General features: G+C 38.3%; 1 protein-coding gene across 10 annotated transcripts in view; it reads right to left on the bottom strand.

Moving 5' to 3' along the window:
• USP40 (ubiquitin specific peptidase 40) overlaps positions 1-19,910 on the bottom strand; it is a 92,321-nt gene that overhangs the window by 41,536 nt on the left and 30,875 nt on the right. For 8 of the 10 annotated variants that reach the window (XM_022567997.3, XM_089916193.1, XM_089916194.1 and 5 more), the window contains 8 exons: positions 15,850-16,150; positions 13,126-13,207; positions 11,443-11,614; positions 9,271-9,355; positions 8,169-8,239; positions 6,952-7,271; positions 3,892-4,015; positions 2,439-2,496 (listed from right to left, as the gene is read on the bottom strand). In XM_022567997.3, the coding sequence (XP_022423705.1) occupies positions 2,439-2,496; positions 3,892-4,015; positions 6,952-7,271; positions 8,169-8,239; positions 9,271-9,355; positions 11,443-11,614; positions 13,126-13,207; positions 15,850-16,150 (1,213 nt within the window). Of the gene's footprint in view, positions 1-2,189; positions 2,233-2,438; positions 2,497-3,891; positions 4,016-6,951; positions 7,272-8,168; positions 8,240-9,270; positions 9,356-11,442; positions 11,615-13,125; positions 13,210-15,849; positions 16,151-19,910 lie in introns of those variants that run through there. The other 2 variants (XM_089916192.1, XM_089916200.1) reach the window with 2 other exon arrangements.

Here is a 19,910-nt window from a genome sequence, read left to right as displayed (position 1 = left end):
GGATTCTTAACCACTGCGCCACCAGGGAAGTTCTATGATCCATTTTGAGTTCATTTTTTACATGACGTAAGGCAAAGTTGGAGGTTCATTTTTGCATCTATTGATATCCAATTGGTCCAGCACTGAATGCTGAAAGAGCATCCTTCCCCATGGAAATACCTTGGCACTTCTGCTGAAAGTCAACTGACTAAATATGTTTGCATCTATTTCTGGCTTTTCAATGTAGTTCTGTTGCAAATACTCTGGAACATTTCCACATACGATCTCTGTTGCACATTCTTCTTCTTAAAAGAGCCCTTAAAAAATGTAAAACCTATTCTTAGCTCACTGGCTGTGCAGAAGCAGGTTGTAGGCCACACATGCTGAACTCTGCTCCATATGTCTACCCTCATGACTACACACACTGTCTTGATTTCTACAGTTTCAGAGTAAGTCTTGAAATCAGATGGTGTAACTCTTCCAACTTTGTTCTTTATTTCCCCTAAAATTGTTATGGATACTTTAGGTTCTTTGCATTTCCACATAAATTTCAGAATCAGTTTGTCAATTACTACCAAAAAAAAAGAAACCTGCCAGAATTTTGAGTGAGAATGCACTGAATGTACAAATAAATTTTGAGAGAATTAGCCTCTTAATAGTACTGTGTCTTCTGATCCAAGAATATGGTACATCATTTAATTTATTTGGGTCTTCTTTTATTTTTCATGGCAATCTTTTCTAGTTTCTGGTGTACAGGTCTTCCACATATCTTGTTAAATTTACCCCCAAGTATTTCATGATAGTTTATGCTATTATAAATGTTTTCTTAACTTAATTTTCCACTTTTTTGTTGCTAGTAAACATATATGGATTTTTCTATATTGATTTTGAGTTCTTGTTAAACTCACTTATTAATTCTGGTAGTTTTAATAGGATCCTTAGAGTATACAAATAGATGATAAGCACATCAACAGTGCTCACCATCACTGCATCAGGAAAATGCAATTAAACACAGGAGATACCAATTCACGGTCACTAAAATGGCTACAATCAAAAAGACAATTATAGGACTTCCCTGGTGGCACAGTGGTTAAGAATCCACCTGCCAATGCATGGGACACAGGTTCGAGCCCTGGTCCAGGAAGATCCCACATGCCATGGAGCAACTAAGCCCATGCGCCACAACTACTGAGCCTGTGCTCTAGAGCCTCCGAGCGACAACTACTGAGCCCATGTGCCACAACTACTGAAGTCCGCACGCCTAGAGCCCGTGCTCCACAATAAGAGAAGCCACCGTAGTGAGAAGCCCGCACTCGCCGCAACTAGAGAAAGCCTGTGCGGAGCAATGAAGACCCAACACAGCCAAAAATAAACAAAATAAATAAATAAAATTAAAAAAAAAAGACAATTATAAATATTGGCAAGGATGTGAAGAAACTGCAACCCTGATACATTGTCAGTGGGTGTGTAAATGATTCAGCCACTTTGGAAATAGTACGGCAGTCCCTTATAAAGTTAAACATAACTTTGCCATATGACCCAGCAATTCCGAGAACTGAAAACACAGGTCTATACGAAGACATAATGTTTATAGCAGAATCAGTCATAAAAGACCCAAAGTGGAAACAATCCAAATGTCCATCAACTGGTAATGAACAAACAAAATGTGATATATCCATACAATCCATACAATATATTCCTTTTTATCCAGTCAGCAATAAAAAGGAACAAACTATTGAAACATGCTAAATCATGGATGAATCTCAAAAATGATATGCTGAGTGAAAGAAGCCAGACACAAAAGACTACATATAACATGCTTTCATTTACATGAAATGTCCAGAAAAGCAAGTCAAAAGAAACAGAAAGTAGATGAATGGCTGTCAGGGGCTTGCTATGCAAATGGGAACGAGATCTTTTTAGAGTGATGAAACTGTTCTAAAACTGGATTGCTGTGATGGTTGTACGACTTTATACATTTACTAATAATCACTGAATTACGCTTAAAATGGATGTTTTATGACATGTAAATTATACCTCAATAAAGCTGTAAAAGAAAACTTAATGCCGAGTGAATAGTGAGTTTGTAGAATGTTATATTCATTAAGATAGAATTTACATAAATGTAAAAATACAATATACACACACACATATACAGAGAGAGGTATAATATATATAGTGCAATGTGAATGCACGAACTAGATACACACCCAAATCAGATATACTGGTTGCATCTGGGGAGGGATGATAGGTCTGAGGAGGAGAACATAGAGGACTTTATTTGTAATGTTTGAGGCAAAAACAAACACATGGCAAGATGTTAACATTTGTCCATTTTGGGTGGTAGATACGTGAGTTTTCCCTAAATTATTTTTTGTACTCTCCCATATTTTTTTCAATTAAAAATCAAAACAAAACTAAATTAAACCAAAAAACCAAAAGCAAACATAAATGATTACCTAGTTCCTTCATTAATTTTAATTCCTTTATGGCTTTAATTCGAATATCAAACACCACCTAAAATAGAGAAATAAACTAATGACTGTGTATAAGTTAAAAGCAATGGGAGGAGAGGAAAATGAAGATTGTCAGTGTGTGCATATACAGGTTGAGTTATTAATTACCTTACATTTAGCAGTTTTTGCCTACTTGAAAAAAATTATTTTTCCATCTCTGAAATTATTTTCTCTCTTCTACAAAGTCAAAGGCAAAAACTTAGATCTTGGTTAAGTTTTCACCAAATTGATAATAATTGGAATGGAAAGGCCGCCTACAGAAAACTTTAGAAAACCAAAGACTTAATAGTAGCGAAAGGCAAAAGTTGACAGTTAACTTTTCTGATGATAGCAAACAAAAGAAACTATACGTTTCTTTATGTTAAGAATGATGAATTCAGGGCCAGTGCAGGGGACACGGGTTCAATCCCTGGTCTGGGAAGATCCCACATCTTCATTAATAATATAAAACTGTACTAATAATTAATAAGCATTAATAATATAAAAATGTACTAATCCAAGGGTACTATTTAAAATTTCTACTTAGATTATTTTAGATTGTGTTTTCTTTTCTTTTTTAAAATTTAGGCTAATTGCCTCTAGGGCATAAAATCGTGGAAATTTAGGGGTAAAGCTGACGACAGAGATCATTGACTCTACTTCCCCACCGGTAACCCCCGCTATGCCCCCCACTGTGCCAAGAAGGAACAGAGCCTGCAGTAATCAAGGACTGCACCGGCCTCCCATTTGGGGTCAGGGTGGTAGGTCTCCTGAGCTTTGGGGCATTGACCTTATACTGTTCCCACTAATGTGCAAACAAACCTTAAGAAACTATAATTTTATATAAAACACTCTAAATTTTTAAAATAAAGTTACAGAAAAACTTAATAAATGGAGACTACATAAATATAAAAAGATGTTTCCTGAAATAATGTTTAAGGAAACCAGTATAATAGTCTTAAATGGAAAACTGAAAAAACTCCCTTTGAAGAGCAACTGGCTTTATACAGAGCACAGAGTATACTGTAGAGCAATTTAAGATAAACTTTAAAAAACCCAAACACCAAAGAACACAAAACCAAAACATATATACCTTGTTTTAAAAATACAGAAAAGGCTCTTGAAAATAGCATTTCACAGTTATCAAATTCAGAAGATTCCATGAACTAATTAAAAAGGTAACTCCCACATTCTAATTCTAGGCTTTGGAGGGAAAAAAAGGCATATATTTTCTTGAAATATGCCAAGGGCTAACAAAGGTAAATAAGCAATAATCAAATGTTACAAATAAAAAGGTGATTTCTTAAGATTTAGAAGTTTACTGAGACACCTGTTCTGAAAGATTAAGGTACTGCTTTCTAAGTAACACTGTATTAATGAAAAGCTGTCAAGCACACTTCAATCAATATCTACTCACTGTGTTAACAGTTGCTGATATTTTAACTTGTTCTTCTCCAGAGTCTAATTGGCATAAATTTTTAACTTGGAGCCAGTCAACCTCATTCACACTGGTGATCCACTTCCCTCGTTTGGTCAACAAACTGTAGGGTAAAAAGACATTTTAAAAATGTGTCTTTATACAGCTCTTTTATGGATCAGAGAGGATTGGAAAATTCATGCTTTTCTTTAGGCACCACTTCCAAAATTCTGCATGTGTCACTTAATGTGACTCATTAAAGGGACCAAGTTCTACTGAGTTGGGTTTCTGAAAGTTCACTATCTTTTTAGGGTAGTGTTAAGATAGTATTCCACGGAGTCTATATTCATGATTCCAAATATTCTTTGATTTATACAAATAATTTGTTGCCACATTTTTCAAAGAGAACTGTTGTAATTGAACAATCAGTTGTTAACGTCTACCTGCACGCTGCAATCACCAGTGGAGCTTTAAAAGGGTACCTACGCCAAAAGCCCACCCACAGACTTTAGTAGTTTAAAAGCAGGACAGCATGCACAGCCGTGCAGACTGACGTTGAATAAAAGTACCACATCTGGACTTCCCTGGTGGCGCAGTGGTTGAGAGTCTGCCTGCTGATGCAGGGGACGCGGGTTCGTGCCCTAGTCCGGGAAGATCCCACATGCCGCGGAGCGGCTGGGCCCGTGAGCCATGGCCGCTGAGCCTGCGTGTCCGGAGCCTGTGCTCCGCAACGGGAGAGGCCACAGCAGTGAGAGGCCCACGCACCGCAAAAAAGAAAAGAAGTACCACATCTAATGGATATCATTCACATCATATACACTGTATGTTTATATTTTTATTATAGAGGTTTTAAAAAATTTTATGATAGCAGATGGCAGTGGAGTGTCTTGTTCTAACAAGGTTTTCCTGCAGATAATAGTAAAGGTTCTTGAGGAAGGAGTGACTTCTTACTAATTCACACAGAGGCACTGAGTGGGCTAGCGGAAGTCCTCTTTGGGAGTGTGTAGCAGAGCCCCAAAACACAATTCTACTCTTCATTTCAGTTATTCCACTCTGGGACTCCACCTTGAGTTAGCAATCTTAAATAGAGCAAAGTTTTAAGCACAAAGGTGTTCCCTGAAGACCACCTTAAAATAATGAAAAACTGGATGATAACAAGGATGCTAGCTAAACTATCTAGCACTTACTATGTGTAAACACTTGTAAGCTCTTAACTTCTTCAATCCGTAGCACTGTATGAAGCTGGTACTAATTATTATGCTCATTTTACAGAAGAAGAAATTAAGCAGAGAGAGATGATGTAACTTGCCCACGGTCACACTACTAGTAAATGATAAAGCTGGAAACAAAGCCAGGCAGCCAGCCCCCAAGGCCTTGTCTCTACCCACTCCTCACACAGGAGCAGTCAGGTAACCTATAACATCAACATAGGTTATTATGCAGCCATGAAATGAGGTTTATGAAGAGCCTTCAAACATGAGGGGAGGGCTTCCCTGGTGGCGCAGTGGTTGAGAGTCCGCCTGCCGATGCAGGGGACACGGGTTTGTGCCCCGGTCTGGGAAGATCCCACATGCCGCGGAGCGGCTGGGCCCGTGGGCCATGGCCACTGAGCCTGCGCGTCTGGAGCCTGTGCACTGCAACGGAAGAGGCCACAACAGTGAGAGGCCCACGTACCGCAAACAAAACAAAACAAAACAAAAACATGAGGGGAAAGCAGGATATAACTATTTATCTACAATATCATCAGTATTATGTTTAAAAAGGAAAAAACCGGACTTCCCCGCCTGCCAATGAAGGGGACATGGGTTCAAGCCCTGGTCCGGGAAGATCCCACATGCTGCGGAGGAACTAATAAGCCCATGCACCACAACTACTGAAGCCCGCACGCCTAGAGCCCGTGCTCTGCAACAAGAGAAGCCACTGCAATGAGAAGCCCGCGCACCGCAACGAGGAGTAGCCCCCGCTCACTGTAACTAGAGAAAGCCCGCGCGCAGCAACGAAGATGCAATGCAGCCAAAAAATATATATATAAAATAATAAATTAATAAGAAAAAACCCTTCGAAAGAAAATCCCAATTATTCGAGCTCAGAAAGCTAACAGTGACAGACACTGCATGAGTGGTATGGTGATGCTGTTTTGGGTCTCCTGTCTTCACCTCTGTATTTCCCAAGTCCTAATGAAAGTATATTACTTTCTAAAAAGAAATTTATAATAAACTTTTAAATTAAGTAAACAAGGTAGGGAAATAAATTTCTGGAAAACACTTGTCGAAAAGAGAGTGATACATGTAATCCAAAATAAACACACTTCACAAGTGCTCTGCTTCTCTATGTCATAGCCACTAATAAACAATAATACAGAGCCTCTGTAATCTACGTATATTCACAGCACTGATAAAGCAGGGAACTGATTCATTGGTCATAACCTGAAGTCTTCAATGTGTGGAAATTGGGGGGGTTACAGTGTATGATAATGCTGACCACAGAAGTGTACTGGCACAGACATGGGTAACAAAAATGAAGAGAGGAAGCACCCCTGAGCTTCAAATGTGACTTACAGGAACCAAGGCTGCAATTCCCCAAGTAATTGCCTCACCTGGCCAGCTGGGAGGATCTCAAGCATCATAAAAAGGATTATAACAAAAAACTGAACTGCCTTCTGAGATCCTTGTGACAACACAAATTTAGCTGTGATAATACCTTCCTCATGAAAAATTTTAGGAACTTTCTCTGTGAGAATGTGCCCTCCATCTTATAATGAGTGCTAATCAGAATTATTTGATAAGATTCTGTTTTACTGCCAACTATCTACACCATATCTAGCCTATACCTATATTATTCAGTTACCACATTTACCAAAAAAAAAAAAAATCACACTACAATATCATTTTTCTCCAGGTTGCCTAACCACGAACATTCCCATTTACAATATATAGAACACAATGTCTAGAAATAAAACGAAACATTTAACTCTCATCATTATTAACATAAAGCTGTAGAGTTCTAAGATACGGCACTGTAACTACAGTAAGTTTAAAAGGAATTCTCTTAGCACGTTACCTGTCACCATCATTAGAATTCTGAATTAAAATTGAGCTTCCATTTCTGAGACCTTGTTCTCTGAAGGTCTTCTTCAAGTCTTCCTTGGGAATGGTGGTCCAGCTCTCTTCACCTACAGACTCAGCACTGTTGACTAAGATGACTCCGTCTGGGATTGCACAGGCTGTGAATACACTACCTATTTCTGCATTAGATGGAAAGACATATGGAGAGTCTATCAACTGCTGACACTGCTCTTCTTCACTGCTTGTCGCCGGATGAAGAACATTTAAAAGCAGAGGTTCACAGTCACTACCAGCTGGAATCTGGATTCCGCCAACCTACAACAGTATCAAGTCAGCCATCAGTATAGCTCGTATTTGCCAAAATCAGGTCAACACAGTAATGCAGTAACGTAGACTCTTATAGAACAATTCCCGTTTTTTTTTCTTTTCAAGTGAAATAAAGTTTTCACAAATGTCTTTTAAGTATCAGAAGAACAGCTTTAGATTTCTGAAGCTTTTTCTTAGCCATCTTTTACTTTTTAGGAGAGAAATCTGAAGTGGAGACAGACACGTGTCCTCAGCAGTGGTAAATGTATGAGGTGGACCGAGGACGTCCACTGAGTGGGTGAGATGCTCCTCACTGCTCTCTTGACTGTGCTCCCCTAAGTCGCCTCCAGCCCTAACAGTGTGACGAACCGCTCCTTCTGAATCCTCATCAAGAGTATGTACAGGGCTTCCCTGGTGGCGCAGTGGTTGAGAATCCGCCTGCCGATGCAGGGGACACGGGTTCGTGCCCCGGTCCGGGATGATCCCACATGCCGCGGAGCAGCTGGGCCCGTGAGCCATGGCCGCTGAGCCTGCACATCCGGAGCCTGTGCTCCACAGCGGGAGAGGCCACAACAGTGAGAGGCCCGTGCACCGCAAAAAAAAAAGAGTCTGTACAGACCCTTCTGCTCACCTATCTCAGCACAGTGACCCACACTACGTGCCTGAAGGATACAGACTGATCACTTATTTACCTTTGTGTCTAGCTTGTGACACACAGCCTGGCACCATGGAGGTGTTCTACAACTATCTCTTGAACATATAACTAACACTGATTGTACTTAAAATTTACTGGATATTTCAGCAGTTTTCTAATATGTAAGTGCCGTCATATATGCTGAATAAAATTTTATCACAACTTAAAAAATATCCAAAACTCTCGTGAACATTTCTTCAACACTTATTTACCTCCACTCCATTCCATACAAAGATGTCTTCCCCATCAGCAATTTCAATTTCACACAGTGTCAGGTGATCTCCTAGGAAGATGAGATTATCAGTGAAACCCTTCTCATGATCATCAAAAAAAAATTTAACTAAAGCAACAGCCAAGACACAAACATTTGTTTGAAAAGAAGCATTCTCATTGAGGAAAACTAAGAAAAAGGGAGTAATTATGTTTGTTATATTGATATTATTTTATATTATTTTTATCTTTATTCCTTCCATCACGCTCTTTAGCCTTTTTTTTTTTTCTCTGTTTTCATTTTATGTAAGCATTTCCCCCATAAGATTTGTGGGCATGAGAGCAGGGAAAAAAAAAGTTAATATAAAAGGTCAACTGTACTTGACGCTGTGAACATGGGGAAGGCTTACACATCAAACGGTCCTCACTCACCCACTAATGAGCTGTATGACCTTGTGGACTTCAAGCCTCTACCCTTCAGTTTTCTCATTTATGAAATGGGGATAAAAGAAGTTTGTGAAAATCAAATTAGATAATTTACACAAAACACTTATCTCAGTATTTGGCACCATGAAGTCCAAGACAACTGTTACTGCTGCTACTGCTATTATTGTTCTGTTATTATTTAAAGGAAGTACTTTTAAGCTCCTGAAGTACTTTTGTTTTGCTACAAAGTCTGAAGCTGAGATTGGATTAAAAAAACAAGCCATATTTAACAGGATTTAAATGGTTTCAAACCATTTTGCTGAGAAGTTTGGGGTAATATAAAAAAATTTCCAAAGCCTGTAAGAAAAAATTTGTTTAGGTAGAGAAGTAGCCTTAATTTCAGAAAATATAAAACATTTCCGTGTTAGCAAAATTTCACACATTACATATATTGGATACATTATAAACTAAATAAATTGTCTTATTAAATATGAAAAACTAAATATATTATTTGTTAAAACCAATGTGATGAGAACCTGCATAGCTAAGAAAAGTAGTATGTAGGGGAAAGACTGGCCAAGAGCAGAAAGTCTCAGATGAGCCCCACAAAATGTACAGATGAGCCCCACAAAATGTACATATACACAATAAGTTGCTGTGTTTTAATATTTCTCTTACCATCAAGTGTCTGGTAAACATGAAGTCCTGCTGGTACAAACTTTGCAACACTAAGAACCATATCTCCTTCCCAAAATTCTAACAGCTGCAGAATATGAATGAAAGAAAAGAGAACAATGAAAAATCACATATGGATCACTTTTCCAGGTTAAGTAAGAAGAGCACTGTGCCAAGTTACTTATGTAGCTGACACTGGGAACAAGAAAATGAATACGACAATCCCCATCCAGCACCAAAAATGAGGAAAGTAGACATCTTTCAATGTTAAATCAGTCAAATCCAAAGATGGTTAATCTCACATCCATTAGTGACTAAAGAACCCTGACATACACAAAGAGCACAATGACCACCTAAACAACAACCATTTCTACTTAATTTATGGGAAGATCACTTTTATCAGAAGGCAAAATGATCAGTGTGCCAGCCCAGGAATCCTGGTCCAAAAGAGCAAAAATGACGTGTTCAATCAGTACTGTTCAGGGAAGAGCAGCACACACGAATACTCTTGTTTCTTGAAAGGAATGTCTCCCACTGTAAGTCTAAAAAGTAGCATTACCAGTTTATTTAATAGATTACCAGGGATTTGTTTTTTTAAGTTTCTAGCTCCAAGACTCTGGGGACTGTGGTAACCTCACCAAAACAATGTCACCAATAAAGGTCAGTCCTATTTAGTCCCTCTCCACAATATCACAAGATAGTTCTCTTAAAAAGAAATTTCAGGGCTTCCCTGGTGGCGCAGTGGTTGAGAGTCCACCTGCCGATGCAGGGGACACGGGTTCGTGCCCCGGCCCGGGAAGATCCCACATGCCGCGGAGCGGCTGGGCCCGTGAGCCATGGCCGCTGAGCCTGCACGTCTGGAGCCTGTGCTCCACAATGGGAGAGGCCACAACGATGAGAGGCCCGCGTACCACAAAAAAAAAAAAAAAAAAAAAAAGAAAGAAATTTCATACTTACACATGATTACTTAACTGTCAGTCTCTCAGCCTCTTGCCAGTGGCTTAATTCTAAGATTTGCCACTGGCAGAGATGTGCACTTAAACCATCAAAAAGCAGACTGGCATGAAATCTAAACCTTGTAAAGGTGACCAAGGTCTCTCTTTTCCACTTGAAACGTTACCCTAGGCAGGGTCAAATCTCCAAGTCCACCTATATCATCACTGCCAGGATTGGCTCAGAAATAAACTTTTAGTGGAAAAGTTCAGAAGTATTAATTTTAGAAATCTTGATCCTGATCCAACATTTAAATACTCAAATCAACTAAAGTTAAAGAAGAAATTGGCCTGCTTTTCTTTGTACAAGAGGAAAATCAAAAGAAAGCTAATAATTTTGGTAAATGATACAGTTTTTCAGAAAATTCACTTAATTCTGGGGGCGGGGAAGCTTACATTTTCTATTTCCCTTTTCCTCTATCAGGAAGTAGTGTGGAGTGAAGTATAATTAAGAGGAAAGAAAGAGTAGGGAGACCAGGGCTGGAGTCCTAGTTCTACTGCTAACTAGATGTCTGACCCTGGGCAAGCCATTAGATCTCTTTAAATCACAATTTCCTCATCTTTAAAATGGGGTTATCTTGCCCTCATGAGGTTAAAGAATCAAACAATAGAATTTATATGAAAACATTTTAAGTAAAATAAAGAGCACTGTTGTTGTCGTTAAAACACGACTGGATAAATAATTTAGAGACAATGATTACAACGATGTTTGCTTTTACTATAGACCAGTAGACATTTTCCTTCACTTAGGAATCTTATTAATAAATGTTATTCTATACTGAAAGGTAGAAAAGTTAGTTGCTTTTATTTGTTTAGTAGCTCTTGGTTTTAGGCAACATAATTATCTATCTTTTTACTCCTTTTAAAAGACAATTCTCTTTCATTTATTTTTCCCAAAAGAGACAACCTTATACTCTTTCTCTCCCCAAGATTAAATATACCAGGCTTGATTCTCCCCCGAAAACCTGCTGGCAGGACTCGGTGAGCCCCGATTGTGCAGAAAAGCCTAAGAGACTTACAAGTGAGGGGAGAACATTTGGACCATCCCTCTATGGAAGTGGTAGATGTAGGATTTTCCTAAGCAGCTGTGAAAAATAAATAGTTGTATCCTAAACAGGAGTTTGAAAAGGAGAATCCAGCTTAAGACAGACCTGAATGTCTATTAAGAGTGAGGCTAAATTACCTGAAATATTGATTGTCGAAGATCTCCTAAAGTTTTTCTTTTATCAAAGGTCAAATCCCACATGCTTTCTGTTTGAGAGACTACTGGGTGCAGAGCCCCATTGAAGAAATGATAATGAGGGCCGAGGTGGAGACGCAATTCAAAATTATTGTTTGTAGAATCACACTCTGCCCTTTAAAGAGGCGTAAAAATACACAAATGCCATGTTTTTACAGCAGATACTGTTTCATCTCAAACCAAAAATATTTGATTTACAATATAAAGAAGTTCTCCACTCCACCTAAGTAATTATAATTAACATCCTTTTCTTCCATGCTCCAAAATAACTCAGTTTAGTTTCTCAATTAATAGCTCTGCCACCGTGAATTCCAAGGAAGACGGTTTTAACGCACACTGTGCAGTGTTACTCTGAACAAACACTGACCTTGAACTCGTCCAATGCTGAGATTATAATTATGAACAAAATGCTGGAAACACGTTCCTATAACTGTGGTAAATGCTAGATTTACAACTTCTATTTTCTCCTTGCTTCAACTAGACCCCCCAGACTCTCCCATAAACTATTTGAAGTCAGCCTCATGATCCCTGGAGTCTGCTCTCTCCAAGTCAAATGGCCTCAGCAGCAGCCGGGTGCTTGCTACACTTTTCTGAACCCATTCAGCTGCCGTGAAGCACGGCACCAAAAACGCTTCAGGCAGCCCCACCAACGGAGAGTTGGATGAAGCTATAGCCACCATTCAGGTACCTCAGGCACAATTCTGTGAATGTGGTCAAAGACAGCATGAGCTTTTCCATGACCACATTAAAAAGCTTAGTGCTCGCTGACTAAAACCCCATAGGCTGTTTTTGTTTTTAATACCAACTGCTAATCCACACCACTCATGCAAGTTGGTTATCTTTCGCACTTAAGATATTTTACTCTGTTAAATTTTTATATTTTTAGTGTCTTGATTTTTGTTGAGATCTCCTCTGATCTTAATTTGCCATTCAATTTATTTTTTTTTCTCAGCTTCAAATCAATGATAAAAATGTTGAACACATCCCTGCTATGTAATCAGCCCCTCGGGTCCACAAGAATACCAGGGGAACATCCATTTCCCTAATCCAGTACCCCACGGACCCAGAGAGCAAAGAACCAGTTCTTCATGGTCCAAGGTTAGACCTCAAAAGAGAATGTTCAGATCATCAAGCTCTCACAAACCATCCCTTTAATAATCCATTGTAGGGTTTTGCCCAAGACTGACATTAAGCCAAACAGTCTGTAGACTCCACATTTCCTCCCATTTGCCCACCTCTGGTCTGATGTCACTACGGGCCAGTTCTTCACAAACCACTTACACATGAGGGTGAATTTTCACAATGGGCTCTGTGCCGAGGGAATAACCAACAGGCCAGGACACAATTCATTCAGCACAACTACATGCTCACAGATTTCTCTAGTTTTCTTAGGCTTCAATCTCTACTTAGCGATGGCCATTTGTCATTATTTCATTCACTCTCACTGGGTAATTTCAAAGTAAAAGATACTCTCAGTATAAAAATTCAGCAGCTAATAAAAAGACACCGGCATTAAACAGTTGACTTCTTTTCCTCTTTAATTTTCATTACTGAATACTTAAGACCTAAATTAGATACTTGTTCCCCAGAAAAACTATTCAAACTCTAAAAGTAATTTAAAATTACCTTTGTATTTGTAGTTCAATGTTGGCTGCATCCATTTCATTCAGCAAATGACATGGAACCCTGTATCTTGGGTTAGCTCGAGCTGTGAACAAAATTTTCCATTAACTTGTGCTGACTACATAAAAACTGGTTGCTGAAGAGGTAGCACAGAAAACTAGAAAGGACCTCGCTGGGAGCTAGGAAAGCTTCTACTGCCTGTGTGAACATGAATTTTCTCTGGATCTCAGTTTTCCCATCTTTAGATTGAAAACATTAAAACATATGAAAGGTAAACAGTTCTTTAAGCCAAGCTAGAGAATTCCATTTCCTCAACTCTTTTTAAATAGACTTTTAAAAAAGAACACCTGCTGTTTCCTTCTTGATAACAAATGTAATAATTGGTCACTGTGAAAGTTCTGGAAATTATATTTTTTTAATGTAAAATAAATAAATATTACCTATAATCCCACTCCTAGGGAATACTGCTAAAATGTGATCTATATACTTCTGGTCTTTTTTCTGTTCTACACAATGTGTCTATACATACACATACACATACACATACACACACACACACACACACACCCCAAACCACGCTTATTTAAAGCAACTGGAAGTATAGTCAACAAACATGTGAGTTGCTTTTTCATTTCATATGTTGTGAACATTTTTCCAAATCTTTAAATGATTGCATAGTAGCCCATTCTATAAATAACATAATTAATCTAACCAATCCTTTTCTGGTAGACATTTAGGTGATTTTCTGTTAGTCATTACTATAAAATAACGGGGGTAGCAAACATCTTTGAACATAAATAGGTATACACAGTCCTGATTATTTCAAGACAAATTTGTGGAAGTATAATTATTGGTTTAAGGTTTTTAAGTACATACAACCAAATTGGTTGTATTACTTTATATACATACCAAATATAGAGGTAGTGCCAACTGTTGAGAACCAGGTTAACAGAAATATTTGATTTTGTAAGAAAAAGGTTGTCATTCATTGCTGTTATGATTCATGTTTTTTGGTTATGGGCCAGATGGAATTTTTTTTTTTTTGTAGTTTACTGGCTGTCCTTATTTCTTCTTTTGTACGTTAGTTATTTATATCCTTTTCCCAATTTACCACTGAGCACAATGGAATAAATGTAAGAGCACTCTACAGATAGGGGAAATAAATTTGTCATATATTTTGCTGTTTTCCACTAGCCTGTCATTTGCCTTTTGGTATTACGTAATAAGGTTTACATCACTTTTCCTCAATTTTTTTTTCATTGCTTTTATGCTTAGAAAGGGCTTCTCTACCTTAAGATCAGAAAAATATTTATATTTTATGCATCTGAAGGCTCCTTTTTTACACAGACATTAAAGGAACTATAATTTCATGCAAGTGATAAATATAATCACTTGATTGTACTAACTGTTAATTCAAGTGATTAGCAACTAACCAACTTCTCAGTTGTATTTATTAATTCATTTTTCGCCTATTTATCTGAAAAGCTACCTTTTCATGGATTAAAATCTTAAAAATACTTAGATCAACTTCTGGGCTTACTGCTCAATGGTCTGTCCAGCTCTTTGCACTAGCACTACACTGTCTTAACTGCTACAGCACCATAAATATGCTTATACTGACACAGTAAAGTTTCCTTGAGCAGTTCCTTCTTCAATTTTCATTAATTTATCTTCCCAGGTAAATTTTAGAATCATTTTGCCAAGTTCCATCCATTCATTCCCCAGGAAAGTCCATCAAGATTTTGGTTAGATCTTTATTCAAATCTTAAGCTAACTGGAAAATTGTCACTTAGTACATATTCCAATCATGTACACACTGAAGTTCAATTCAGTGAAAAGGACAATACGTCATCTGAAGAAACTGATATATATTTCTGTAACTGTGAATTCAGCTCCCCAATATTTTTATCAGAACGATTACCATATTTTTTCCCCTCAGAAAAAAACAAAGGCCCTTCTGGTCAACAGAACAGTTATGTAATTGTTTCAGATCCAGAGAGTTAATTTCCTTTGATTCATCTGCAAACTGGTAACTGCTTTATTCTTATTCTTTACAAAAATGATCACTATGCTCACTCTCTATGAACAGTATCCTCATCTCTAATCATAGATACGTCTCAATCTAAAGAGCTTTCCCAGTTGCATAAATTTCGGGAAGTGATCAAATAAAGTCTTACAGACTGATTCATGTTAGTAGCTTCAATTCAAAAATTTATCACTGTGGGTCTCAGTGTTTAACCTCCACCATGGTATGAACTCTCTTAGAAGATTCAACAGAGGGCTTCAGAGATATTTCAATTGCTTAAAGACTTATCACCTTGAGGAAAAGGAAAAAAGAAAGGAAAATGAAAGAGAACACATGAAAATAAGACCAAGGCCACTTGCAACTCAAAGACAACACATGGCCAGACTGCAGAGAGAAGCCTAAGCAGAGGACAATCATGTCTGCCCACACAACAAGAAAACATGATGTGATCCAAGAAAATGCAATTTTGAAAATCTAACTATAGCCTCATACTATTACAGGGGAAAAAACCAGAAATATATAATCTTTATAAAAGGACAGAATGTTGAATTTTTTCTGGTATATTTCTTACGGTTAGCTTGAAAATATTTTAAAATGTTTCAAGAGTAAACCTTCTAAAACGGTAAACTTTCAAATAACATTCAATATTTATCTTCTAAAGCGATCAACTTAAACAAATAGGGACATTTATCTTTCCATACCTTCAGGGGGTCTCTGCAACTGGGATTTCCGATAAAACAACATGTAGGCACTTTCTTTACCCTGAAATTGCTGTTCAATATCCTTTTCCTTAATTGGCTGGACTTTGGAATCGTTTATATCAAACCAGTGGGGACAGGAGGGTCTATCATTTAATCCTGGGGGTTCTGAAGTAAGTGTCTTCAAAAGTTGTTGATCATTTCTTCGTATATCAGACTCAGCCTGGAGAGGAGAGTCCTTCAACAGACTAACTGTACTTTCATCTGAACTGAGCAGAAATATCTGAGAATGAAGCTGTAAAAACTATACAGAGAAAGAAAACCAACATTAGGTTAATGAAAAAAAATTCATTGACATGATTACAAAATCTTTACCTTCCTTTCTGTGATTAGATATTTTAACGTCAACTTTTTGGCCTGGTCAGCTAAGAGGGAAAAAAATTTCATTTGCGCCATAATAAAACATTTAATAAAAACCAGAGTGCTTTCTGTTAAATAGTCTAACAGTTATACCAAGGGAGAAAGCTGCCATGACACAATCTTAAAAATACTTTAATTATACCTCGTAACGCTGTTTTTAAAAAGTCTTTACTGAAACAGATTAGACAGAACAAACACTTCTGAAATGTTTAAAGCAATCCAAACAGAGCACAAAACAAAGGCAATTATACAATGAAGTACCATAGAAGATAATTTCAAAACTAGTGACTCAGACAAACTGCTGGGATATAGTCACAATTATAAGCTTACATTAACTAAATTCAGTGTTGTCTGTCCCGGAGGCTGACAGGCTAGCTCAGGAAATCAGAACACTGCAAGGCTGAAGTCATAATCTCAGAGACTATCATTTCTCAGGTTCCTCTACCTAAAGGATTAGGAAGAAAAAAACCTTCTCTCCCCATTGCCTATCTCACCTCCCCATCCCCTACTCTATTCTTCTTTTATTCCCTAACCTCTTTGTGGCTTTGTATCACCCCCTTCTCTCTCAGTACAAACTACTTTATGTAGAAAATCACTTGGGAGGTATATGTAACATTTGCTTAGATCATCAATCAACACGGAAAAGTGATTTTCTCATTTTTTCTTGGAAAGGAAGAATTTATGATAATGTATACTCTCTAATCAAACAGAAGGGTATAGGGCATATGACCCAAAGGCATTATCGTTAACACTGTGTATAACAGATGGTAATATAGTTTTGTAGCTAATTTAAGTACAATAAAATAATAATTTGAAACCTCCGAGTAATGAATACTTTCTGTATAGCGAATCTTTTCTTTGTTTGATAGTTGAGGATTAACCCTTAAACCTCAAACTTCAGGGTAGTCTGGTTCCAGTAATGGCAGAGAACTTTTAATTGGACTAACCCCACTGATTAAAACAATTGTTTGGAGAGTAAGCAAAAGCTGACCTAAAGTGGAGGGAACATAATCCTTCAAAAGGGAAACAAGCTAGGTGAGTCCTGCATTAACCCACCACTTCCCAGTTTGTAGCAGAGCATGGCGGAAGGAGAGTTCAAGCAAAGGGCAAGAGTCTTACTGGACTAAGGAAACAGAATTTGAGACTGCCACAGAGCCTAGAAAGTGAAAATCCCATTAAGGAGCCCCAAATCTCTATCAAATCCTCCTCAAATCCTTGGCTGAGTCTTAAATGGTACATGGACAGCCTGAGACCCAAGGAACTGAGCAGAAAGCAACAGCTGGGAGATTTAAGATCTGAGTAGAGATTTTAGTGCCCTGCTGCTGGGTAGAAAGAGCATAGAGTTAAATAAACATGTTGTGAATGGATTAATAAGATAGATTAGAAAAAAGAAAGAAAGAGCATGGAGTTGAAGTCCTGCCAAATTAGAGGCATATGACAAACACCTCAGGCTTTCCACTGAAATCCTAGAAGGGCCATGTCTCAGGTCAGGGATTGGCAAACTTTTCTACAAAGGGCCAGACGGTAAGTATTTTAGGCTTTGTGGGCTAAGAGGCAAACTTGAGCACCTTTCTAAAGATAACTCTTTGAAAATATAAAGACGGTTCTTACCTGGGGGCTGTACAAAAAAGGCAGCAAGCCATAGTTTCCCCATGTTTGCTAACCTCTGCCTTAAGAGGGAGGACCATCCAGGCCCCAAGACTAACAGCTACTCCCTAGGACTAACAGCTAAATGCAACAGATCCACCCTACCAAAGCCCCAAATGAAGCTCCCACAGGATCAACATGATTCAAAGTTACTTAATGGCCTGTTAGAATATAATGAAAAGCCCTTTAGAAACAATAACACAGGACTTGCCTGGTGGTGCAGTGGTTAAGAATCAGCCTGCCAATGCAGGGGACATGGGTTCGAGCCCTGGTCCGGGAAGATCCCACATGCTGCGGAGCAACTGAGCCCGTGAGCCACAACTACTAAGCCTGCACTCTAGAGCCCATGAGCCACAGCTACTGAGCCCACGTGCCTAGAGCCCGTGCTCCACAACAAGAGAAGCCTCTGCAATAAGAAGCCTGTGCACCGCAACAAAGAGTAGTCCGCACTCGCTGCAACTAGAGAAAGCCCACGCACAGCAACGAAGACCCAATGCAGCCAAAAATAATAAATATATAAACCTTCTAAAAAACAGTAACATAATCCACAGCCTCTAAAACACATCATCCACAATGTCCAGTAGGCAATATAAGAGTATATGACATGCAAAGAAACAGGACAATGTGATTCATAACCAAGAGGTGACACAGTCAATTCACAAGAAATAAAAAGGTAATAACTACAGACCCAGAAATAATCCAGATGTTATAAGAGTAAACAGCTAATGAAATATATAAATTTACAGGAAAGGATGTACAGAGTAGGTTCAAATGGGGAATTTCAGCAGAGAAACGGGCACGTTAAATAAGAGCTAAGAAAAAATTCTACAGCTGAATAACACAATATCTGAAATGAAAGAATTCATTAATTCATTGGCTGGGCTTAACAGAAGACTGGATACAGTAGGAGAAAGAATCAATGAACATGAAGACAGATCAATGGAAATTCTCCAAATTGAGGGTGAGGGGGGGAAAAAAACACCTCCTGCTAGAATATCTAAGACCAGTGAGGAAATACTGAATGGTCCAATATATATGTAACTGTAATTTCTGAAGAAGAGAGAGATAATGGGGCATAAAAACAAACTGAAAATATAATGGCCAAAACTGAAGATTTCAAGCCACAGATTAAAAAAATCTTAGAAAATACAAAGCAAATAAACACAAAGAACACCATACTGAGACACACTGTTATTAAATTGCTAAAAACCAAAGATAAAGAGATTATCTTAAAAGTAGACAGAAAAAAAAGACACATTACATTTAAGTAACACTGACTTCTCAGCCAAAATAAAGCAAGCCAAAACATAATAAAACGACATCTTTAAAGTCCTGAAAAAACCAATAAGAGCTATTAACCTAGAATTCTGTATCCAGGACTTCCCTGGTGGCGCAGGAGCCTGCCAATGCAGGGGACACGGGTTCGATCCCTGGTCCGGGAAGATCCCACATGCCATGGAGCAACTAAGCCCGTGTGCCACAACTACTGAGCCTGTGCTCTAGAGTCCACGAGCCACAACTACTGAGACCGTGTGCCATAACTACTGAAGCCCATGTGCCATAACTACTGAAGCCCACGCGCCTAGAGCCCGTGCTCTGCAACAAGAGAAGCCATTGCAATAAGAAGCCTGCACACCACCATGAAGAGTAGCCCCCACTCAACCCAACTAGAGAAAGCCCATGTGCAGCAACGAAGACCCAATGCAACCAAAAATAAATAATTTTTTAAAAAGAAAAAAAGAATTCTATAACCAGCAAAAATACCATTTAAACAAATGAATGCAAGATAAAAACTTCAGATAAACAAAAGCTGAGAATATTTTTGCCAGCAGTTCTGGATGCCCAAGAACCGCTAAAGGAAGTTCTCTAGTTGAAGGGAAATGATATTAGATGCAAACCTGGACATGCAAGAAGGAGCAATGAACACCAGAATGGATAAAATAAAACATGATTTTTTCATTAATTTCTTTAAAAGTTGCTTAAATGTTTAAAGTAAA

Source organism: Delphinapterus leucas, chromosome 8 (genome assembly GCF_059928025.1).
Source record: "Delphinapterus leucas isolate spDelLeu-1000000601 "Yukka" chromosome 8, BTC_Dleu_Yukka2, whole genome shotgun sequence".
Lineage (NCBI taxonomy): Eukaryota > Metazoa > Chordata > Mammalia > Artiodactyla > Monodontidae > Delphinapterus > Delphinapterus leucas.
Note: the sequence above shows the minus strand (reverse complement) of the source record. Positions and strands in the feature narration are given on the sequence as shown.